The following is a 25700-nucleotide window of genomic DNA, read 5'->3' as shown; positions in this document are numbered from 1 at the left end:
CTTCACACACACAGGCAGCTTCTGAGCTCTGCAAAGTTTGTTTTACAGCTACAAAGCTCCATGGACTGCAGCTACACAGCACGAGCAAGAGGAAATTCCTTCCCACTGCTCCCTGAGGTGCTGAGTAAGTAACATATACTTTTATTCCTGCATTGTGTCGACTTCTCTGTTCCCACATTTACTTTCCCAGGAAGCTTTCACAGGCCTGTCTGTGGATGCACATCACTCACTCATTTCTTTCCAACTTATCACAAGTGTGGTCAAGTACAGAGAACAATTGCCCCATGCTCTCCCCGTGTGATTGATGGTATTTGTGCAATTAAATGGAACAGCATGAAAAAACTCCTTGTAGCAGGCTCCTTTAAAATTTCAAAGTTTCAGAGAGACCATTCACACCCTCCAGTACACCCGCATACCTGCTGGGTTAAGTTGGATAAAAAGTACCATGCAGGCTAAAAAAAACCAGAAGCAAAACAAACAGTTATGATCATGCTCCGCATGCACATGCAGGTTTATTTTATATGTCACTTTCTTTGCTTATCCTTTTTAACAGGCAGATTGTTTTGGGTGCTCCACCAATGCTGAAGATGCAAAGTGGCAGGCAGTTAACACTTCACCAGACAAGGCCCTAAGATGAACAAAGAAACAGAAATCCCCAAAGCCACTTCTCTTTCAGAACTGGGGATCTAATAATCCTAGCTGGGCTATCATCTCCATTTTGGCTATCGAGCAGTCGTGGCTGGAGGGTGATAGACGCTTCCTGCGTTGGAGCATCAGGCACCCAAACAGCATGCAGCAGTGCAAGGGGGAACGCAGCACAGAGGTGTCCCTGCCCGGGAACACTGTACCACGACACAGGATGCCAAAACACTGTTGCTGTCTTTCTAGCGTGCCTGACCTCTGCCACCACACTGACAACAGCTGTCACGCAGCACGACAGGACAGTACTAGAGAAGGACGGGGCTCTCAGCACTCCCAAGGATAACAGTTTGTCAGCATTTCCTTTCCCCACCATATCCCCTCTTTAGTAGTCTGAGAGTCACCTGTCTGTACTAATTTCCAGCTAGGAGTTTGAACAGAAGACAGAGAGCAAAGTTTCCCAGTGCCATAAAGTAAACACCAGACACAGTGGGACAGATTTAACACATGGAAAGAAGAGGGCAAAAGTTACTGCAAAACCCTCATTGCATTCTTACAATTCTGTAGAAAGCAGAGAGTATAGCAATGAAGTATTTTGGCAGAGATACCCCCAGCTCTGCTATGTGCCTACTTTACAAAAATTGCTCTTGGCTTCTCAACCATGAACAGGAGAAGCACTATCCCCCGTTGGTTGCAAAGGTCAGCCCAGCCACTGACCACACCACAAACAGATCTTGCTCCGTGCCCATAAACCCAGTGAAATCGGGGCTGGCTGGCTGCCCGGAGCAAGTGTCAGCAGCCCAGCTCTCCCCAGCAGATGCCCTGCCGCCAGGGCAGAGGGAAGATGCAGTGGGTTGCACCAGCCTGGCACAGGGGCAGCCCAGGCAATTGCCCCACACCTTGCGGATGAACAGTGCCCCCAGATTAGCAAACACCTGATGACTGCTCATTAATGACCTGTCATCCTCATGAGACAAGCTGTGGCATTCCACGCTCATTACACTGCCCAAAACAACCTGAGTGTGCTCTAAAGTCTTTTGATTTCCCCCCCAATGAAAAATGGGTCCAAGGGAGGGCAGACTACAGCCCCAACACTGAGGTTAAGGAGGTCACCACCCAAACAAAACTTTCTAGAGAAGAAACGCTGGAAGGTCTCAGCTTGGCAATGAGAACATAACTCCTGCAAGGCTCTGAGAAAGGCAAAAGCAGCTCTGTATCCAGCCTCCCAAAGTGGCACTAAGATGCTCGGGAAAACAGTGAGAAACGGGGTATACACAGAGCAGCCCTTCTCCTGGTATTCCCTCCTGGCTTCCAGTAGGGAAGACAAGCCTGTAACTTGTTCAAAAGGCTCGCGCCTTGATGAAGAACCCATCCTCAACCACAGTAACAAGTCTTAACAGGCTCACTGTGACCAACCATAACAGCTCAGTCTTTCCCATACTGATGAGCGTAAATACCCATGCACATCCTCAGGTGGTCTATCCCCTTCCAAGGACTATGGTGGCTCTACCATGGGACAGTGACTACAGCCCCAGCATTAGGACTCAATCAGAAATCCACCACAAGAAGCAGGAAACATTTAATAATCCCAGGAAGAAATGAGGCGTGCAAGGTACTAGGATCACAATGGGACACTGCACTGCTTAAAAACCCAAAGGCATTGACCTACGATCCCACGGGAAGCTGGGACTACCGGACAAGCACTGCCTCTTACCTGTTCTCCAGCAGCGTCATGCACACAACCTCCCGCACACCCGGGTTGTTGGCCTTCTCAACGGAGCAGCTCTGCAGGTTCCAGGTGGCCACCCTCAGCACGGGTCTGCCGTCCCTCAGCCCCCCAAACATCTCCACCGATGGGCGAGTGGAGATGATCTGGGTTGGGCCCCCAGGGGGAAAATCCAAATCCTCGCTCTGGAGGCTCAAAGAAGTGGGGCTGGGATGAGGCTTGGCCGTGAAGTTGAGGCCACCGTTGGTGTTTGTCGAAGGGGGCCGGGACCCCTCTGCAAAAATCTGATGCCTGATTTTGTCTAGGAAGGAGGAATTGATACAGTTCATCCTCACCAGGTCCTCAATACTTTTGAAGGGCCCGTGCTCCTTCCGGTAGTCCACGATGCTGTTGGCAATCTTCTCCGTGATGCCACGGATGCTCATGAGCTGCGCTGGTGTGGCGGTGTTGATGTTGATCTTGGTGGCGGACAGGTGGTGCTCCGAGGCCGGGTCCTTCCGCAGGGAGCTGGGCGAGTGTTGCGCCGAGCTGCCCTTGCTGCTCACGCAGATCTCAAACTTCACCTGCTCCAGCTTGGCCGCCCCGACCCCGCTGACCAGCGCCAAGTCCTCCACCTTCTTGAAGCCGCCGATGTACTCCCGGTACTCCACGATGTTCTGGGCCACCACCCGGGTGACCCCCGGCAGGGTCATCAGCTCCTCCTCCGTGGCCGTGTTGATGTTGAGCCTCTCCTGGTTGACGAGGATGTTGCTGAAGTTGCACGCCGCGCTGAACTTGCGGCTGTGGCACAGGTCGCCAGGGTCGCGGGGGATGGAGCGGTGGCAGCCCAGGTTGCCCCCCATCTCACCGCCACCACCACACCGCCGAGCTGCCGAAGCCGAGGGGGGCTGCGAGCCCGGGCCTCATGGACTCCACGGGTGCCTGGATGGTGGGGGACAGACCCCAAAACAGTCGGTCAGCAAACACGGAGGGCTCCTGCACCCTTCCTCCTCCTCCTCCTCGGGGTCCACCAGCCGTCCGCTCTCTGTCCGCCAGACAGCGGGGAGAGGCGGCCGAGCTGCCCCTGCCTCCGTGCCCGCCCCAGCCCCGCGGCTCCCCTGCAGCCCCCGGCGTCTCCTGCCGCTGCCCGTCCCCGCCGGCGGTACTAGGAGCTCGGCGGCAGCGCCCGCCCCTCGGCCGGCCGAGGCGGGGCCTGGCACCGCCACCACCTCCATCACCGCCTTCCCGGGCGGAGGAGCAGGGACAGGCGGCCCCTGCGCGTGCCTGGTCGCCATGGGACGTCCCCGAGGGCGCTCCGTGCACCTCGCCACCTCCAGGGGCACCCCGTGAGGGCTCAGGCCCACCCCGGAGCTCCTGGGGCTCTCCCCTCCGCAGCTGGAGGGGCAGGAGTTAGTTACCTCTACAGGTTTTGGTTTGCTTCACTGTGCTTTCACGCGCTTGGGTGAAGTCTGCACGTCTTGGTGGTGGTGGTTCAGACTGGGGGTACAGCTTGAGCCATCGGGACAGTGATCCCCAGGCTGAAACCCCCCGCAGACTGCTCCTCAATAAGTTAGCATATCTGCCTCAAACCTGGTCTGCCGTGCACCTAGTCTTCCCCTGGCAGAGAGCACCGCTGTCCTGCCCTGAAATCCTTGCTGCTTATCACCTGTGCGCCTCAGCTGGTTTTAAAGAACCTCATTCGTGTCCCAAAAGCTGCAGCAGCCCACTGCCGTCGGTGTTGTGTAGGTAAAGCCACCGAGGTGTTTACCTGGCTTCTGTTGCACCGAGTCCCATGCTGGGCTGGCTGCAGTGCTATCTGGAGCCAAATGAGCTCACTCCAAACCAGCTCGACTATGCCCACACAGAAGTGACTGCAATGTCAATGAATCCTAAATATAATCGGTGGGTGTAACTGCAAGGAAGGGGGAGGAAAATTGAAAGAAGGAGCAACATATGCTTGCAGATGCCAGCTACACACCCCAGTGCTGACAGTTCACATACGTTTCATTTATCCAGCCAGAACGTAGTGCGTGAGCATTTTCAACATCAAGGATCTGGACTGGCCCTCTCACAAAAAAACCAATCAGCTTGCAATAGTGGCTTATATATGCATTTTCCATGGTAAGTTAATGGAAATTATTTGGGTTCACCTGAAATAAAAAGCTGAATTTATGTAGCTTCTTGATTAAAGGGAAGGGGAATGTGATGAGAATTAGGGAGTGCAGGCTGCACCAGGCTTTTAGCTTGCATATGGGCACTGCTGCTGTGACATTTGCACTAGATATTCTGCTGCAGATCGCACATTTCTCTTCTCTCTGCCCAAGCAATAGAGTTAGCAAATTATCATTACTGGAATGGGTACTTGCTGCATTAGGGCACTGGCTCTTTGCTGACTGCTGGAGCGGTGAAAGTGCTTGCTTAGGTGATTAAATGCTTCCATGTCTACTGGAAAGTGCTCTGTGCACTGCGATAACAGTGGCCAATGCAGCAGAAGTCATGCTGGGCCTAATTCTGCTGGGATGATACTAGCACAGAGCTGGAAACAATTAACCACTCATCTGAGTATTCTTTGCGAGGCAATATTATTACTGTAATAGCTCCAGAAGCTGTTATCTCAATGGAGGACATACTCTTCTGCTTTCTACCATAGGTTGCTTAGAATTGATTCAGGCTCATTAAATAAGTTTTGAAGCTGAAAAGCACCAAAATCTATTTGAGGTGTGCCCCCGTGACTGCAGGCAGCGCCAGGTTTTCTGCATTTCAAACAGAAGGCAGGAGCATCTCCAGAAAGAAGATGACAGGCGTCACTCCTGTCCAGCATTTTCTATTGTCAGCAACTACTCAACACGTTTTGAGTCTGCAGCATGAAAATAATATGCAAGGCTGGACACAGCTGCATTGTGGATGAGTATGCAGAGCTCAGGGTTATGCAGTGGGTATCCCATCACCTAACCCAGAGTATGACCTATACTGGTGGGGATGCAACAGTGAGTAGGGAGGATATCACTCCATTAGCCCTTTACCCTGATTCTTTTTGGCAAGACTATGAAAAGGAGAGTTGCAGGGAGTTTACTGAGCTCTGAGTCAACTTATGACACATCTTGGTATTCTCAGAAAAGTGCCAAAAGATGTGAAAATGTACAGCTTTGGTCTGTATTTTAAAAGGATTAAAAAAAGTTTAAAAAAAAAATTTACTGTCTTGATATCAGTGTTAGGCAATCCATTACCATGGGAGAGCTAACAACAAGGTGTAGCCAGTAAATGATTGAAAAAACAATGGCAAAAATTACTGACAGCCAGTGCAGGCAACAGAAAATAGCTCTTGTGAAACAAGAGTAGATATTACGGTTTATCTTCAACCCAATCACAAGCTCAATGATTGATCACAGTCTGCAGGTACACAGCAGCTGGCAGGGACCCTCCCCTGGGCTGCTCACCACCTCATGTGACAAGAGGCCACAAATCTGGGTTTCCTGGACCTTTGTCAGCCCAAACAGGTTATAGGGCTCCAAGACGCTGTGGGTGGCTTATTCCTCAGAATCTGCAGCTTATTGCCGACCAAGCAGCTGGCTGCCCACCAAGGCTGGCTTAAAAACTTCTCAGCGCAGGCAAAATGAAATTTTGCCATGGTGAGGATGTGAAGCTGAGGAGCACCTTGAAGGGCCAGGTGGGCTTCCAGAGTGAGAGGACAGGGAAGGACCCCCTCAAAAGACCGTCACTAGCAGCCATCGCCCATCCCACGTAGCACTTTCATATATCAGTATAAAGCACAGCAAAGTGGGCAGTGAGAAAGTAACTATTTTATCACTGCCCAACAGCCATTTGTTGAGCTTGGGCTCACTCTGCCACTGCCTAGAGCCCTCCTAGCTGCTTCTAAGGCAGAACTGCTCACACCCTGTCCCCCCAAGCAGCTAGCCCAGGGGTGAAAGGTTCCTGGGCAGCTGAGTGGCGTAGGGACAGGCAGCCAGCCACGTGGGAAACCCAGGGGTAGGGCAGTGTCATCTGCTTGCTGGCTCTGGAGTTATTGCCCAGTAGGAGTTGCTCAAAGAGGAAAGAAGAAAACGAACTAAACTTATCAATGAGAAGGAATTTCTCCAACACGTTCAAATTAAATGTTTAAGAAGGATATGGACTTGCCTAAACCCAGAACAATGGAGTGGATGGAGATATTGCTGATGCAGGTGCTGCTGAGCAATGTCTTTTGACTGAAGTCATGCAAAGAGTCAGCCTGGAGGGCACTACATTTTTAAGGCTTAACTTCTCAAGATTTTAAGATGGCCTTAAAATCTATCTTCATATTTTCCAAGATGTATCATCTATGTTGCAGAGACTCTAAACCAATAAGCTGTTCCGTGAAGGACAGAAGGAGCCAGGAGGTGTTGCTCAAGAGAATACCACAAAGTTTGACTTCAGTCTTCAGGCCACAGCTGCGATTCCTACCAGCCCGCCATGTGATAGCAGTGTCTTTTCCAGCTCTTGCTCACACAGCCTTTGGGAGTCAGGGGCTTGGCACTGCGGAGCAGTCATGCATCATAGACCTCAAAGGAGAATCACATGAGGATGGCTGTTACCGGGCTGTTCCAAGTATAAGTTGCTTGCATGTGTCACCCTTTTTAACAGGTTTCCTTCTCGTGCAAAGAAAAGGTGCCCAGGAGGAAGAGCACTTGCAATGGGATCATTCCTGCTGCAGATTCCTCTACTGGAATTCTTTAAAATGCCACAACCCCACTCAGTGGGTGGAGGTCACAGGGCCTGGGCTCCATCCAAACCCATGGAAAGAGTCCTTTTGCCTGCAGGGGAGGAGGAACTGTAACGTGCTCTCAGGAAGTCACCCAGAGAGCATGTTCTTAGACCTGCTGCACTGGGCTCTTAACGGGCAAGGACTTGAACAGGAAACTGAATAATTGCAATATTTGTATTTTTATTAAAAGGACTTATTAAAATAATTGTTTTCTTCTGAGAGTGCATCTTCAGTAACACTTGTAACAGAGGCCCAAGGCAGAAAACAGACGGATTTTTTATTAAGACAAGTGATAACAAGTACGAGTTAGCAATTTCATGAGCAGTGGAACTTGAGAAGTCTGATTTCTGATGGCTCTTTCCTCTGTTGATTTTCTGAGTTATAGTAATGACATTGAATATACATCAGTGTCTCAGCAGTGTCATTGATTCGGATGTCTCTGTACTATTTGGCCATTCATTTTGTGGCATTTGTAGGAACTTGGCATTTTTGAGACATTTAGCCTCTCTGTCAAATTTGCTTGAAATTAGCCCACATGCTAATAAAATCCTTGTGGAGGGAGTGACACGCAGAGTAGCAGGGAACACAATCACATGAATGTTATTTTCTTAGCAATCCAATGTCTGTGGTGTGAGCTCTTTTTCCTGTAAGACATTTTACATGGCTGCCAAATTGGTTGCAAAAAGATTAAGTGATGTCATGGGCGCTGGGTTGCCAAGTTACGGGTGTCACATCCTACAGAGAAATGCTACCTCAGAAGGGCGAGCAGAAGTGACTCATCTTCATGCCTCAGTTAGGTCTTCCGTTTGGTTGCTGTTGGGTCTGAAACCCCCATCTCTCCCTCCCACAGGAGATCCTAACCACTGGCGCACTATGCTCTTTCATTAGTGCATGGTGGAACAGCTCATACTGGAGGGAAGTGAGAGCGAGCCACATCAGAGAGGACGTTCTCCTACAGGGCTTGGGATACAATTTTCATTTTCCTTAGACAGCGGGGGAATTTCATTTTCATCCCCCACATCTGAGGTGGCACTGTTAATTACTCAGGTATCCGTGGGGTCACAGAGCCAGAAAGGAATTCGAAAATACAGGCCTTCCTTCACCGCAGGCAGACACCAAGGCCGTGTCTACAGAAGCAGGCCTCCAGTGGTGGTGGCACCTCCTGAACTTCCCAGACTAGAGACATGGCTTACAGTAGACCCTTGTCACAGCTAACGTTTTCTTTGAGGCCCAGTCTAGCAGATCTCTTGTAAAAATGCCCATAAATCACCATTTTGTGATTCTGGAAGGGGACAGAGACAGGATTTGTGACTTGTGATCAAGGTATCTCAGTAGTCACCCTGGACAAGACTTCAGTGGTTCCACCCAGAAGCAAGTGTCCAGCGGATTTTCATGAAAAAAAAAAAATGTGGGCAACAAGATTTTAGGCATCTCAAGAACTAAGCATGTTTAATACCAGAAATAAAGATAAATATTGAAGCCTACCTCCTAACCATTTTGTTATTTCACTGAAGAAATTATTTTTTTGCATTGTTTATCATTTATAACTTACTTGTAGGTACTTTATTACCTTCTACTAAATGAAGAATTAAAACATCATCATCAGTTTTCTTGTTCAAAACATAAAAAATGGTTAACAAAATACCTTTCATGCTTACTTTTGACTTTTCAAAGAGATTCATGAACACTAGTTAGTTATTTCATACAAGCAGCTTTTTAGCAGAAAGCAGTTCTGCAGCTATTAAATTAGCGAATACAATTCTGCTCAGCCTTTTATATTACATGTAACTTCTGCTATTTGGGTTATTTATTTTTGTATGGTTTGTTGTTGTTGTTTGTTTGGTTTTTTGTGGTATAAAAACCACTCAGTCTCTACTTCTTTTTCACATGACTCGTTGTTCTTTAGATCCTGAAATTATTCACAGAAACAAAACTTGGACCCATAATTTTCCTTATATGTAAGGAGCAGTAAGGTCTGCGTGTTGTTTGCTTGTGCTAGACTCATTTGTTTCCTGTCTCTGTCTCTTCATGTGTAAATTTCTGTTTGTTAAGAAGAAGAAAAAAAAAACACAAACTAGAATCATTTTTTCCTTCAGCCCGAGTCTCAGATGAGATCTATAGAGAATAGAGCTCCAGTATAAATGCATAGCTCTGTTCAGGATCAGTTCATTCATTTATGAAATTAATATGAAATATTTTGTTTAGGACTTTTCACATAAACATAGCATCTTGCTTACATTAAAATCTTTTTTGTTCTCTGCACTACTCTCTTGAGAAAATCTCTCTTAAGAAAGTCTCTCACATTTCAAGTTCTGCACCAACAATTAAAATGGTTTCATGACCTCAGCCACTCCCAGTAGACTTTGAACTTCTCTGGGGAACCTCCCAGACAAGTGACACCTAGCTGCATAATCATTACAACATCTTCTGGGGAGGTTTAATCTAATTCCCATAGGACAAAGGCAGAGGAAGGATGCCCAGAACGATTCAAAACAATGCCTGCTGATTTACCTGAGCAGGTGGCCCTGTGCTCTTGGTAGAATTAACTGGCATAGTTGTCCATCTGAAAGTCAGGCTTGTTCAAATGAAAACATAGAGGAGGTAGGAAAGCAAAACCATAAAGAGGTCTTCCTCTAGAATCAGGCCATATAGGATGGCTACTTAGACGAGACAGGTGTACTCAGATCATCATCAGCTGGTGGAATTGACAGCAGAGCACCTGTGGAGCTAGTTTGAGCAGTACTGAACCACTGAAGGACAGGCAAGTCCTTAAGCACCTGGAGCTGAACAGCACTGATCTATTTAAAACAGAAAATGAAGGCCCTATTAAGCCTAACTTTGATCCCTGGAAAGATCCTGGCACAAATAACCACTGTAAGTACGTTAGGTGATCAAAAAAATAAAATCAGCATGGCTTTACCAAGCTCACTTTTTTCTTTATCAGGGTAGCTGGCTTGAGGGACTGGAGAGAAGCAACAGATTGATGATAGAGGATGGAAGTATACTTACAAAGTTTGTAGGTGGCACCAAGCTGAAGGGCCTGCAAGGACTTTGGCAGGTGGGGTCAAGTTTCCAAGTAGTCTTCACGGATCAGAGGGATGTTCCAGAACTGATAAGATGAGCTTTGGCAGAGACCTAGGGAAGAAAAAAACACAGCATCCATGCAAACTGAGGAATAACTGAGTCACAGATGGGTCAGGAAAGGCTCACAGTATAAACAGGAATCATCAGTGTATCCTACTGGGTAGAGACCAAAGGCTGTTTCTAGCTGATCTCATTAATCCTGATGACGTGATTAGGAAGATAGCTATGTGATGACACAATTACAGTCAAAAACATGATGCTTAGAGCCATCATACCAAAGAATTGATGAATTACTAACTGCCAGATATTGTACAACTCACAAAAAACAAATGGCTCCTCCAAAACAAATCCCACAGCCCTGAAGATTTTACTATTTTAAGCCTAGTTGCTGGTCGTTGCTGATGCCGAGTAATATATACTCTGGTAAACAGCCTAATTGAAATCACAGGGACTGTGAAGTACTGTTGAACACGAGTAAAACTTGATGAACATAGCCTGAGGTGAGGAGTTTGCTGACTAAATATGGGCTTAAATTACATAGGATATTACAGTGTTCTTTTTACAGTGCATGACGTTATCAGTGAGGTCACACCCAGAGCTCCAATCCTTTTTCTAGCCAAGTATTACCTGTTTGAGACAGGCTTTTCCAAAGTTTGAAGAGTCATGAGAAAAAAAATAGCTGTTGCCATTTTACGCAAGCTTTTGTGTTATGTCAGCAACATGAGCTCCCCACGCTCTGCAGCATATTCATTCCTATTCACCTGGTATATTTTTTCGCATGACAACATAAAAACAACACAGCAGATATTAGATAGCTGTACTTTCTACACAAACGTTGCTCTGAACATTGTAGGATGTAGGTTTTTCCTTTGATGGATTTTCAGACTTTGCTGTGGTTCAGAACAGTTCCCAGAACCTCCTGCTTTAAAGACAATCTCTCTAAGTAATAAGAAATTAGCTTTAAGTGTTTCCCCCAAATGTCCCAAAGCAGGCAGTTGATTAATTCCGATTTCACCCTGCACAGAGCCATGGCACACACCCTTGCCACCTGGTAGGTGAGCCACATTCCTCCCCTATTAGTCATGGAGCATGTCTGCCTTTAACCTAGCAGTGGCAGGCAATTATGTATGGGACACGGGGTGCTCCTCCCATGATTCAGGAGACTTTCGTGTCTCCTGATGCTGCAAGGTGCCATGTGTCCCTACCCCGTCACCTTCCAAGTAACCTCAGGGGATGCTGACGTGTCACCAGCATGACAGAAAGAAGATGGGACACTCAGTGAGGATAATAAGCTCAGAGGAATTGTTGGGCGAATGACTGTGCTTATGCTGACTAAGGCTCCGTCCCAAGGGTGCCAGTTGCTGACCGACTGTGTTTCTCATGTACATGTACAGGCACATGATGCTTTAGCAACCAAACACATCTGGGAAGACAAACACTGCTCCTTCAGTATATATACCTATATACTATATTGCTATCCCAAACTGGATGTGAATTCACTCTACATGCTGATACAGGGCTGAGTGCATGGTGACCATCATGCCTGGGGCTTCAGGAGCCTCTTCTGGATACACTGATTCCCTTGGCCTGCGTGACATCCAGCACTACCAGGCAGTCATCAAGCTGTCCACCGTAGCTGGATGAGTTTTACCTCTCAAACTGTCAGATATGAGCTACTCAAACTAAGCAGTTACTGTTAGGTGCAGTACAGCCTTCGTGCTGCACAGGAATGGGGTGACTGATTTATTTTTTTTTCCTTCAGCTTTTTCCATTGCATATCACTGTTTGCCAGCATTACTCCTAATAGCATAGGACAGTATGATTTTAGACAGCCAGGTGAAAAGACAACCCAGTATAGTCTCTAACTGTTTTGGAGATTATCTATCAATAGAGGTCTGCATATTTCTAATGGCTTCTGGCCCAGCTCTGGGAGGTCTTTGGACCCAGGCCTGTCATTGCGTGCTGTGTATGAGGATCCGCCATCTGCACTGCCCTCACTGAATCCAACTTTCTCTAGCATCAGTATGCCTAGCTGGAGAGCAGGGGATTGCCCAACCTGAGGAAGGGTATCAGCACGTGGCCTTCACAGGGTGTGTTTGAGATAGGCAGCCATGTACTCTAGCAGTTGGCAGGAACAGTAAATGGCATTCACATCAATTGATCCTGATACCATCTGGCTTTCAAAGGGCTAATTCTGCCAAAGACAAACAATCAATGGTTCTTGCTGGCTTTGCGGTAGATTGAAAAGAAATAGGAAGGAATTTTGCCCCATCTGTATGCTTTTGTCCTCACCGCTTTTAGATAAGGTCACACAAATTTTCCAATTCAATTTGGATTTAAGCTGGTGATTGTTTAAGGCACAATGATGACTCTGTATCACAAGAACAAATGATGAAAGAAACAGTATTAGAAAAGATCCCTCAGATCAGTGAAGGCGCTGTAGTTTCCCCTTTCTTAAGCTTTGAATTTCATCTGGTTTTCCCAAGCGTAGGCCCTGACAGGAGTAATTTGGGGCGCACTGCCCAGTAGAAACATTGTACCAGCTACTAAAGGATATTAAGGCCTAGGTGGCCGCTCACAGACAAGTTCCCAAAGGTGTCTGCAAGCCCCTCAGCAGTGCCAGGTGCATTCTTCCCTTTGGACTTCAGGAAGAGTTAGAGATTCCCAGGAGACCAGGCCAGGCTTTGTGCGTGGAAGCAAAAAATCAGGCCAAGAATTGATCCTACCTTAAATCAAGTGAAAGAACAACAAACAAACAAAAGTAAAGAACTAAACAACAACAAAACAACAACAGCAACTTATATAAGGGCCAAAATAGGGGTGTCTGTCATTCTCCAGGAAGTTCCTGTTACATCCTATAAAGCATGTTTTTAATTAAAATGTTCAGCAAGATCGTATCAAGTAGTTTCACTTTCTAGAACTGGAACATTTAATAAGAAGTCAACTGTAATCTTGATTTAAAATGTTGAATTAAACTTTTAAAAGAAACTTAGGGGAATATCTGAATAAAATTTACTTTATTAGAAAAGACCTTCTTGCTAAAAGTGTCGGACATTTGTGACAACTGTCAAACAATTGTTCCAAACTCATTGTTCAGAAAACCCTAAGGCAACTTTTAAGGATTTTTTTTTTTCCAAAAAGTCTTGAAAATCTCTAATATTTGACTAATATAAGCTGTTAAAAGGAACAGATGAAGAACCAGCTGAAAAGGGGTTCACCTCACTTTACTGTGTCACTTTGTAGGGCCAGATATTTAATATTCACATATCATTGGATAAAGCTCAAGGGCTGCCTACAGAGAAGATATCCAGCTCTCTCCGTGCTGTCTTCTAAGCTGCCCGTGTCTTCACTTAACAACTCTCTTATCTGTATGATGGTGTCACAAGTGGCTCCTAACCAGGCCCACTGAGAAGCAATTAAGATCCAGGACCAAGTTACCCAGCAGTTTTCTTTGCTTCCCGCCTTCTGTGCCACCTACTTGCCTTCCACTTGGTATACACTCCTACTCTTTATGACTGTGCTCTTTACAGCTCCTTATATCTTGGAGCTATCAGTGGCAGCAAATCAACAGAACGGGTTGAAATGGGTGAGGGAGAGACAGCATCAGACGTCACAAGGGCTTCTCTCACCACCCCAGTCCCCTTGCAGTTGGGTCAGTTTTATCTCCTCTTCTCTGCTCTGCTCATAAGTCTCTGCCAGATCACTGGTGTGGTTCTGTCCTTCCTCACTGTGCTACTCCTGTGGCCTACTTATTATTATTAATAAGAGTTATTAATAACCTCTTTAAATGCATTCCATTTCAGCAGAAAATTCTGAGCAATCTTCACCCCCCCACACACCCAGATATCCCCATGAGAGTGGTGCAGCCTTGGGGTAGGAGTCCGGAGAAGCTCAGAAATCTACTTGTGGAGATCTTTAAAGCCCAACTGTAGATGGTCATGAGCCACCTCATGTAGTTGAACTACACCTTTACTGTAACTAGGGTATTACACTACGTAATCTCCCTTCTAACATAAAGGGAGTTTTGTAGAAGATAGTGGTCTGGGACTTGTCTTGGTAGACAGAAGCTGTGGTAGAGCTTGGTGAGATGTAGACAGCACCGCTATGGGAAGGAGAAGAGGTGAATAGAGGGTTGGGTGGTGTGGAACTGGTACTCTCATTTCCATTCTTGGCAGATCCTTTGGGATAACCATCCCAATTTAAGCTGATGAACTAGCTTCATCTATACTAGTTGAATGATATTTTTGATAGTTAAAGAAGATATGGAAAAAACAAACAAACAAAAGCAAACAAAATCCTCATCCATTTGCTCTCACATAATCAGTGTTTTTTTTTTTTTTTCCTGGTTCTTCAGAAATTGAAATAAAAGTCTGTTAACACTGTACAAATAAATCTGAAAGTCTTCTGTCAAAGCTTATTGGAGATGGTCCAGCAGAGAGACTCCCCAGTCAAGGAGAGTTTGTTTTGTTTTGTTTTTCCTGAGAAAAGAACCTCATCCTTCTGACAGCAACAATCACAGAGCTTATATTCTGCTGTCACTCCGCAAGATACATGGGGTTAATTTTAAGAGAGAAAAAACAAATGGCTTTTTTTATTTTGCCATTTATTTGGGAGAAGTTTGATCACATCAGAACAATGGAAGTAAAGAGAACTCAAAAGAATTATTTGTCTTGTAAATGGAATTTGATGCAAAGAGCAGGCTTTAATTACAGAAAGTTGAAACAATGTTTCCTTAGCAAAAAGTTTGAGGTGTTTTTTGTTTGTTTGGGTGTGGTTTTGTTTTGCTTTGTACTTATTGTTAGTTACTATGGGAAGGGATGTGTGTGCTTAGGAATCCAAACAATTATAGTAGGATTTTAGTTCTGTCAACTACTTCATAAGAAATATCATCGACAACAGGAAGATTTCACCTTAGCTTATTTGTTTTAAGGGCAAAATATAGATACCATGATGGGTTCATAGTCATTGGATGACATACTGCATCAACACAGAAAGTGATAATTGCCTTGCCTTCAGGAGGCAGACCCTTTCTCCATTTGAAAGCACAGCCCAGTACAGAAGACTTAATACAAATAGATCTCCATCTCCCACAGTAAAAAGGATCTGCAATCCCTCAGAAGAAGAAACATCAAATACCGGTCACATTAAGATTCTGCTCCATACTGGATGAAACTGTCAGTTCTTCCTAGCTTGTAGTTATTATAGTTGGTAACATCTATATTAAATAATAGCATTATGACTAATTGTGTTAATAAGATAGCCCCTCGATACAATACATCATTCTGGCCAGGTTTTCAGGTTTAAAATGCCTACAGTTTTTTCCATAGCTATGCTTTTCTGCATTTTCGTGGTCACATCACAGGCTGGGGACATATGTACTGGTTCCTGGCATCACTTTTGGACATAGAGGTTCCAAAACTTGAGAAAACTGAAGGAAAGGAAGTAAACTCCCCCACTTTTGGGAGGCTTTCTGAGTATGAAAAATGCACGCTGTATTTGTTAGAGGCTGAAGTTGAATTAGCATTTAATTGCATTAACATTTAATGCTTTAAAATGTCAGGAAAAGGCTGGGAAAAAAAAAAAAAAGAACTCAGAAGAGAGACAGATCTGAAGCACGCAAGTTTAAACGCCTGATTTGGATTCCTGATGAAGAACCATCTCCACTTTTCTTGCCATGCTGTAAACAAAAAATTAGCTTGTTCCGTCTTAAATGCCCCCACCATCAGCTTTCTAAACAATTTGAAGCTAATCAAATTTAACTACTCTTTCCAATTAATTTTGTTTCCCAGGATGTTATTTGATAATGTGAATTGCAATGGAAGTAAAACAGAGCACGCTCTTCTGAGGACTCAGGGCTGTCAGACATGCTCTGCTTGCCCTTAGCACCCGCCTGTGGGGAGGAGATGCACTCGAGCTGCTGTAGCAACCATCGCCATGCCTGCACGACTTGGAGTGACTTGAGAGAAGCTGTGCATGCTCAGTGACTGTGTTCTTTGAACTACATGGCTCAGAAACTTGTACCTTCAGGAGACCAGTGATCCATCAGGCTGAGAAGAGACCAGATGTAACAGCCTGCGCTTCCAGCTGAGAGAATAAAGGAGCTGTATACATTTACAGTCCCTGCTAATGGAAGAAGTCTTATGCTGTAGCTTTTTTAATCATGAAATTACTCTAACCAGCAACTGTACAGAAAAACTGTGGTTTAAAAAGGCCAGATGAAGTCTTCTGCAAGGATTCTCTTGAGGATTTTTTCCTAATTATTATTATACTCTCAAATCTGAGTGGGAATATCTACAAAGTATAAGCTGTACCAGCTACAGCCTGCAAGACACCAGAAATCAATACAGTCCTAGAAGGTCCAGTAAAAGCATGTGTTTTTGTGTTCCTTGGGAAATGCTACTCCAGCAGTATCACATTGCTGAGAACTTGGTACTTCATAGCAAAATGAACTTGCACATAGAAGAGAATATTTGCAAATTCATAGCGATATTCATTTTTAATGAAGACACTAAACACTGAGAGCTTTGTCTCTTCACTTCTGTGCCCATCCTATTGCCTCTGTAGTAAGACTCTAGGCGTAGGAAGAACTGGAATGGTGCAGAGGTGTCTCAGCATTTCTGTGCTGGAGAGATTTCAGCGTTTTGGTCTCTTCACTTAAGAAATTATTTGACAGTAATGGATATTAAGGAAACTAAAGTGTCTGGAAGATCTGAGAATAAATGTTTTTCTGAGTGGGGCTAAGGACTGTGTGGGTTTGATGAGTATTTTCACTGAACAGAAAGCCCCAGGAAGGACCTCTCGCAGACTGGGATGAGCAGGGCAGTGTCCAGAGGACCAAGGCAAATGAGGCAGGTTACTATAGCTTCACAGAAAGTATTTCATCTCCTCTTCTTTCTCTTAACAGCAAGGTTCACGCCTACTACGTATGCCTCATGTACTTCCAGAATAGGACATGCAGGGAGCAAATCCTTTGGGAAAATACCAGTGACGGTCTTTCTCTAAAAACTTCTGATGATCCTAGGTTACTAAACCAAATGCTCAGAGGTACTTGCTCTGTTACGCTTTTCAAAGGAGCTGGGCTGAGAAGCAAAAAAACTAACAATGGGGGATTGCTGGGGTTCCCACCACCACCACGCATTCTTTCTAATCCAAGCACCTCAGGAACATCACAGAAGTCTTCATGGCATCTTTATTGGAGCTGGAGGTGCCGTTAACTTCTTTTTTACAACTGAAAAGTTAGGGAATGTAATTAAATGCCTGAAATCAGAGCTTGATGTGTCTCAGGCTTTCCCCTTACCCCTGGAAATACTCCACTGCATATGCTAAATGCAGACAATCCTGTAAAGTCAAGCCAGACAGGAGAGAAAATGTTGAGAAGCATTTGTTTTGAAATACATCATCCAGACACTGCATTATTCTGCATGCATCAAAGAAAATATTTTCCTCCTTCACCAACGACTCCTGCCAGCTCCCTGGTTTCCTAAAGCAATATCCATAAATTTCTGGAATTTCTGTACGGACATGAAAACAAAATATTACTGTACTGCAACGTCTTTTGGCATGAGCATGTATCACATTTGAATCATTGCTTGTAACATTTTTATTTCTGGACTGTGAAATCTTGGCCACCTGACTCTTAGATTAAAATATTAATAAGATAAAGCTATATACCATAAGGCTTCTCAGATAAAAAGCTTAGCTGTGAAAAGGCTTCTTCTTATCCATTTTTATCCTTGACTATGTCAGAGTGAATTGTAGCATCTAACTCTTCAGCTAAAACCCCTATTCTGTATTTGATCCGTAACAAATAGGATAATATTTATTTTATTTTGGAGTTTAATTTTAGATGAGGTGACATGCAACAGAATGAAGCACAGGCTCTGCATAACTGTCTCCTGCTGTGTGATAAATGACAGAGTACAACTGAGTAATGCAGAGGCAATTAAAATAGGAATACCCCCCCCGGAAGTTTTCACCCTATAACCCCATAACTAAGGGGACCCAACCAACCAAGTGAATACCAACAGCTTCAGCTACGTCCACGCAGCATGCTGTTCATATATAGCCATACTGCAGAGTGTGAGGGGGAATAGTCCAAATGAGGAGAACTTTGGTCTGCTTCTGTGGGAGCTGTTATTTTTGCCACAACACAGAGGGGCCCTCCGTACAGCAGCCTCCCCTTACCTACCACCATCCACGAAGGCACTTGAGATCACGTAGTGCAGCCAAATAAACAGGAAGATCTTTCATGAGGTGGGACATCACTCTCCATGCAACAGTTCTTTCAAGCAGCTGCTTATTTTGCTGTGAGTTTAGTCTCATTGGTTTTGCTGACTTAGTGATCATACATGCACACTTAGGTGTTGGCATTCTTTTTGCTAGAAGTCATCTTCTTGCACCTATGTGCATTATGACAAACAAGCATGCAGCAGTTATGGGCACCGTCTTCTGGCAGAGACAGTCTGTGCTGCAGCTATGAGGGGATGGATTAAAATAAATAGATAATTGGCTGTGACAGAGTAGGGAAAATGTGGAAATGTTAAATCTCTTCCTAGCTGAAACTGTAGGGCAGGAAAGGCACTTGGCAAAGTCCATTTCAAAAGCATATACAGACAAAGCGCTAAGATAACCCTGACTCCTAGCTTAATCTCAGTTAACTAAGGTGCCATATAGTCTTAACTGTGACAGTATCTACATTATCTCACCAAGGCACTGAAATTAGTCATAAAACAGAACACTATAATTCATTCTGTCAAAGCTATTTTTGTTCACTCGGAGCTGTTTTTACAGACTGACATAATTGGACAATAGGTATGACAAGCCTTTATTGTGATGTTATCTTCGCAGAGCTAGAGACTTTGGTGTAGGAGAGGATGAAAGACAGACTTCTGCCAAGCAACACGGCATGGAGAAAGCCCACCTAACCTGGGGAAACCAGGACACCATGTTCTTCTTCCTGTTAAGCCAATACCAATCCCACTAAAGCTGCCTCACTGTAAGGCTGGCGCAGAGTCAGAGCCAAGGACTGTAGTGATGCTCCATGCTGGCAGTTTCCCAGAACCCAGTTCTAGACAGAAGGCATGGGCAATGTGGAGATGGGTTGGGGGGGGGGGCGGAGGGAGGAAGAAATTTCTGGTTTAAATATTCACTTTTTGGATAAGCTCCTGCCCTACACAGCTGTCTTTTCCATATTCCCTTTTACAGTCCCACCTGCACACCTGACCATACACAGCCACACACTTTCAGAGCACATGAATTATCAGATATCAGCATGATGGGATACAGTCATCTATCAGAGGAGAACATATACAATACACCACACAGCTTATCTTTACTGAGCCAACCAATACCCCAAAAGAACAAGAAGTTCTCTGTATTTCAGCATTATCAGTGTGCTCTAATAGTTATGTTTTTATAGGGCTTCCCATCCTCGAGACAGACTGACTTCTTGCATTGCCCTTGCCGTGGAAATCAATAACATGCAGCCTCATTTCACCGAACAGGCAGCTCTTGCAGGGAGTTTAAACTAGAGCTCTGTGGCCACAGAGGGCTACATTATCTGCTGCTTGGCACACCAGTCTGTGTCTCAGCAAAGCAGCACCTACATGGGCACGAGACAACCAAAACAAAATGGGCTATTTACCTCCTCCTGGTCTGTGCTGAAAAAGACTTTGCAAACTGTTCCTTGCTTTGCTCTCAGAAACTGCTCACAAGCAGCTGACAGCTGAGGCTTAAAAACCACACTGATTAGAGATGGCCTGTGCTGAGTTAGAAAACCTGATGCCTAAAAAAAAAGCCAGCGAGGAGCTAGCATCCTGTTAGACGCTTTCCCATAGCACCTAATGAGCTGGCTTTCAGGGGGAGCTCCTCATCTGGCTGAGATTGCCTTGAGAGTTTTTCTGAGCAGAGATGACTCCTCTGTCATCCATCCCGCTGTGTTTAGCCCTGACTAGGAATAATAGGGGCTGCTACAATGCAAATGAGAAAAAAAAAATCGCTCTATATTGCTGGCACCAGGAGAGCTCCTGGCCCTGCAGTAAACACGGTGATGATAATTCTCTCAGCCCTAATGGGGACCACTGAAATGTCAAGGCTGGTAGCTGCCCTTTCCCTCCTGATGTGATAGTTAGCCCCTGGAAGGAAAACAAATTACTGAGGTGCTCCTGTCTGACAGCCACTAAACACCTCATAAGGGGTGAAAACTGTATGCTCAGCATTGCCAGGTAGATCCTTAAAGCAGCTGGGGTGTTGAATGGCAAGCTGCAAAGCGAGCTCCCATGGCACACAGCACCTTTTGCTGAAGGAAAGCTTCTCCTTTAAATAACTCCAAACCCCCAGGCAAATAATGGTTTCCATTCTCAGTGCTTAGCTGTACTGTTTGGGGCTGTGTAGTCTGCCTGTGTTTATAAATAACCCACTTTGTTTACCAATTATTTTAAGTATTTTCAGGAAGGGGAAGGAAGAAAACTCTGGGAATATTGCAATTGCCTGTCTGCCCTCATTAGCCCAGTAATTATATCACTGTAATTCAATTGTTTCTTGTACTCAGTTCAAGATAAGAAGACAGCAACAGCAATAGTAGCTTATGAAGTTCCTCTTTCTTTCTTTTTTTTTTTTTTTTTTTGCTTCTTTCTCCAAGGCTATTCATCCCTGCCTCTGCATCACTCCCTCCTTGTTAATATACACATCTTGGGGGGCTTACTGCTGTGCATTGAATCAGAGTTAAAAATACTTATCTTCCTTTCTTTTTCAGTTTTTTTTTTTTTTTTGAAACCCAGATCAGCTGACATTTTTCGTGGTGGGTACTTGGTGAAAGCTAAATGAAATTTGTCTTGTTTTATTCAAGTTAATAAAATCTGCAAACATGGTGTTACCTATTATTGAAAACTAGGATGCTTTAATACCCACATCTGTGAATACTCAAGACTGTATCAAAGCAAATGCTTTGAACTACACACCAGCTTTTGATGCTCTTTACTATAGCAGTGGAAGTAGGAGACAGAAATGTAGATCCCAGGTGTAAGAGCATTCCCATCAGAGGTAGAAATGGCCCGAAATATTCACATAAGTTTGGAGTTTCTGAAAAAGACCAGCTTCCTGCTGCTTGGGGCTTGAGTGGACTTACTGGGCAAGCCGAGCAGATAACCAGGGCTGCCCAGCAGATGCACAGTGTCTGAAAGCAACCAGCTGTCTTCATGGCTTTGCCATGACCAGGGGTACAACCAGAGCAGCACCTCCAGGAATCTCCTCTCCACTTTGGATTCTCCACAGCGTCCCAGCATTCCCGTTAGTGCATACCACAAGGCCCTGTAGGCAGTGAAGGCAGCCCCAGTAGGCAGCAGCTTGAGGAAGGGACCACCACAAGATGCTCCGTGGTGAGCTGGAAGTGAGAAGAGCACAGTAGGGTGTGCTGCACCTCTGCTGGGCACCCAGCACTCAAATACTGAGGCTGTCTCCTCAAACTATCCTGATTTGGGTTGGGGGGGGGGGGGGGAACAAAACAAAACAAAACAAAACAAAACAACTTGATTCTGCTACTAGACTCAGATAAAAACACAGTCATGAAGGAAGGGGGGATTTTAGTATAGCTCCTCCTGTTTAAAAAAACAAGTTTCAGTGTCAGCTTGGTGACACAATTTCCTCAGCCAGGTTACGTTGGACTGAACAGTTTTCAAATTGTAGCTTCACTTAATTTTAAAGCTAAAATGATGAATCCTCCTGCTGTTGGACCCAGATCTTCATTTCAGAGCTCAAGGAGTTCTCCTTACTTGGGAGAGAGCTGTATATTCCTCCTGCTGACACATCTACTCCCACTTACACCTCAGCAGAGGAACAGCATGGCGTTGCACTTCTTCTGCAACAAGGACAGAAACTTACAATTTTCCGTATGTATTTCCTTTTTTTTTTTTTTAATTATTTCCCCACTTTTTCAACCAAACAGCAGCCACATCCCTTCCTCTGCACCGAAGTCTCCATGCTCAAGTCCATGTCACTTAAATTACCTCTAGCTTCAGCGACCTTCTCCGTGCATGTCTGATGCCACCACACCTGCAGGGTGCTGAGGCTGAACCTGCAAAGGGCAGCCACTGGTGAAGTGGCAATAGGAAGAGGCAGAGAGGCAGGACCGATGGGGAAAACAGCCCTGGCTTCACCATGAGTAACTGCACACAAGGAGCTGCGAACTCTGCTCGAGTTTCTCAAAACTTCCACGCATTTATCTCGGTCATCAGCATGGCCTTTCTCAGAGAAGCTGGAATGTTTTGGGAACGGCGCAAGAGGAGGAAACTTTCTCTGACCTCACCAGCGTGTCCTGGAGCGGAATAAGAGGCATTTGGGTTGCTGGTCAAGGCTTTCTGGATTGCCAAGTGGCAACTTGCTTTAACTCCCATAAACACTCCAAATCCCAAGAGGTGGGGAAAGAAGAGGAGGAGGAAAGGAGCAAGGAAGTGATGGAAAAAAAAAGACCAGGAGGTCTCTTGAGCACCCAAGAGTGACCGAGAACTCATTTGCAGTAATCCATTTCAGTGCCAAATCTTCTGTTAGCCTCCCTCTCTCCTGAGGCTTTTCTGGGGGCTATTTTTAACTCACATTGCTGTTATGAGCTGGTAGCCCATATCCTTGCAAGCGGTGTTACCAGCCCCACCACGAGGGCTGGGGTGAAAGAGGCAGAGTAACCAAGAGAGGAAGAGGAACAAGCCTTTGGTTTGGCTTGGGCTGGCTGGACCAGAGAAATATCTAAATGGGGATGGCAATGCCTTTTTAAAAGAATATTTGGAAACTACCAGGACCTCTGAGATGGGCTCAGCCCTGTCTCTGTACATCTGCACCTAACGTCAATGCCACTGGCTGTTCCCACCAGTGTCTCATCACATTGTGCGTGTTTGCGCTGCTTCTCATGCAATGAAGCTCTCCTCAGAGCCACACGTTTTTCCTTGCACGCACTACACAAGGGAAGTGCTGGACCTTGTTAGCATATTGCAATTTCTCTGTGACACTGCATTTCCAGGAAGAGTTAATATCCAACATCAAAACTGGGAATAGCTTATCTTGCAAAGGAACAAGAGGGGCAAACGTCCTTGACTTTATGGAGTCAGTGCTGTTCATCTCTTTGCACTGAGCCCTGCCTTGGCCGCGGTGAAGGACACCATTCTTCATGTTCTGAAACTGCTCGAGTTGACTTCTTTCGCAGATTTTCCTTCATGCTTGGTGACAAGCAGAGAGGACCTGCGTGAAGAAGAGAAGCTGACCCTGATGGCAGCAGCCTGTGCCTTTGAAGCAGGGAGAGCTGCTTTTTCCCCATCTGTCACTGGTGACTTTCTGAACAACCTTGGCATGCAGGGGGGTGACAACCATTGAGACCCAGCTGAGCACCTTGCTACAAAAATGTTGTTTCCAGATTTACTGCAACAAAAGCAGGGAAGTCCAGCATAGTGTCCTTCCCAGAGAGTGAATAACTACAGTGAACACCCCCCAGCAGCAGCAGGATTGCTGCTGATTTTCCCATACTCGGACTCTATCCATTTAGTACATCCCCACTTCTCTTTTCAGCCCTACAAATGTGAATCATCTACAATAGGAACCTGTAGCATTTGCAGTATGTCCAGCAATGTTGCACAGCAGCAGGATTATCCTGTAGGATATCTGAACTTGTCTGACCTAATTTCAAATCCCTTCAGATACGATGAATTGGAAAGTTCAGCTCAGATTCATGCATTTCTGTGTGCGGAGTGATAAAAAGTAAACAGGGAGAAAAAAATGCAGGGGAAAATGGTACTCAGCCTATGAAACAAACCAGATAAAAATGATCATGAAATTAGAAGCCAAGAAGGGAAAGAGAAACTCTCTAATAAAACCATAATAATCCATGCTGTGTGCATGTTACCTCTTCGAAGGAGAAGGAAAGGTCATTTTATCCCCATGTCATCATCTGTCTCCTACCTAGAACATGCTTCCATTGTAGATTAAGGGACCACTGTAGAAACCATAAAATAAAACATCTTGGAAGCTAAACAGATTTGTAAACCTCTTCAAAAAGTATTTAGAGCAGTTTGTAAAGACCTACATTCATAAATACCTACTTGCAGTACCAAAATTTGGCGAGGCTACAGCAGATGAAATCATGCTTTCACTGTAGAAGGCTTGCTCCTTTGTTTTTCTTTAAATCAATATTCCTGAGACTATTCCCCAGCAACATCCCCAGCCAGCCTGCTTCCCCATGAAGTCCTGACTCGGGACATCCCCAGCTGCTTACCTGCTCTCAGGTCACAGATGACTTCTGTGCAGCTTTCCATCCACACCAGGGGGTGCGAAACTCAGCAAGGTAGGTTTTCCATGTGGAAAACTGATTTATGGTGAAGTGAAACAACTTGCCTAATGCAAGCAGCTTCTGTCTAGGGCTGGCAAAAAGGCTTTTGTTTGAAGAAATACATTTCTGAACATTTTTACCCCTGGCATTCTCATCCTTTTGGGACACCCACCCTTGAGCCCAAGATATGTTTATGGAATAACCTTTTTCTTGATATTGGGCTTCACTGTCTACTCTCACCTTCCACAAAGCTCTTAGGAAGGAGCCAATTTATTACAAGCATGGATTCCCCATGGGTTCTCCTCCCTGCACCAGGTCAAGCTGATTCAACCCTCTGCTTCAGTCACCTTGTCTATAAAATGGGACTAAAATAATTCTCTTGCTTATAATAAGGGTTATTATTTGATTTAGAGTTTGCTTATAATGAACTTTGAATATCTTATCAATTTGGTGAAAGTGCAAGATGTTGAACTTTATTTTGCTTGAATTTGATTTTGAAATGGCATCATGCACCCTCAAGACCACTCTCCTTACAGAAACACGGTATTACTTGACAAAAATTTCAGTAAGAAACAAACTTATCCTATTAATAAACAGAAAATTAGTTCTATTTTACCAAATAAACTCTTTCTCTTTCTCTTGAGATATATTCCTCAAGTTTTTATCATGATTTATGGTAAATCAGTAAAATGACTTCATTAAGTTCTTCATGGCTCACACAGCTGGTGTGTTATGGCCTGGTCTATAATTAAGCATTTTATTGGTGTAACAGTGTTAGAAGTGTGTTTTCCTATATTAATAGCAACAATAAAGAATGAAAGAAAGTGCAGCAAAAATCCTTTTGCTAATGCATTTTGCACGTTGTAGGGAATGGATGCTACCTATAGGTTGTAGGATAAAAAAACTTGCATGCAGGTAAGATATCCTGCACAGATGAGGTGGAAATGAGCCCAGGACACCTATACCTGCATGCTATACAGCACTTCACTTCAAATGCTCCTTTGTAAGAAAGCTGTGGTTAGAAATGAACCTTTCCTGATCCTTTTCTCACCTTCCCTAGGAAGGATACACTTGGTGAAACACGAACAGTTGGACAGTTTGGGGGCTCACCACTGATAATCCCTCTTTCTCACTTGACACCTCTGATTTCACCTTCTAAATTGCTAAGGGAGCATAACTGCTTCCTGATTTCTGATGGTTTGGGCAAATTCCATCTCCATTTCTTA

General features: G+C 44.9%; 1 protein-coding gene across 2 annotated transcripts in view; it reads right to left on the bottom strand.

The window, feature by feature from the left end:
* The window catches only part of EEPD1 (endonuclease/exonuclease/phosphatase family domain containing 1), a 109970-nt gene that overhangs the window by 61461 nt on the left and 22809 nt on the right, over nucleotides 1-25700 (bottom strand). Inside the window, exons 2-3 of one of the 2 annotated variants that reach the window (XM_080579809.1) lie at nucleotides 10095-10220; nucleotides 2354-3286 (exon numbers count right to left, since the gene is read on the bottom strand). In XM_080579809.1, coding sequence (XP_080435935.1) covers nucleotides 2354-3207 — 854 coding nt within the window. In that variant the 5' untranslated portion in view covers nucleotides 3208-3286; nucleotides 10095-10220. Of the gene's footprint in view, nucleotides 1-2353; nucleotides 3287-3762; nucleotides 3979-10094; nucleotides 10221-25700 lie in introns of those variants that run through there. The other variant, XM_080579808.1, reaches the window with a different exon arrangement.

This window comes from Anser brachyrhynchus (genome assembly GCF_964034855.1).
Source record: "Anser brachyrhynchus genome assembly, chromosome: 2".
In the NCBI taxonomy this organism is placed as follows: Eukaryota; Metazoa; Chordata; class Aves; order Anseriformes; family Anatidae; genus Anser; species Anser brachyrhynchus.
Note: the sequence above shows the minus strand (reverse complement) of the source record. Positions and strands in the feature narration are given on the sequence as shown.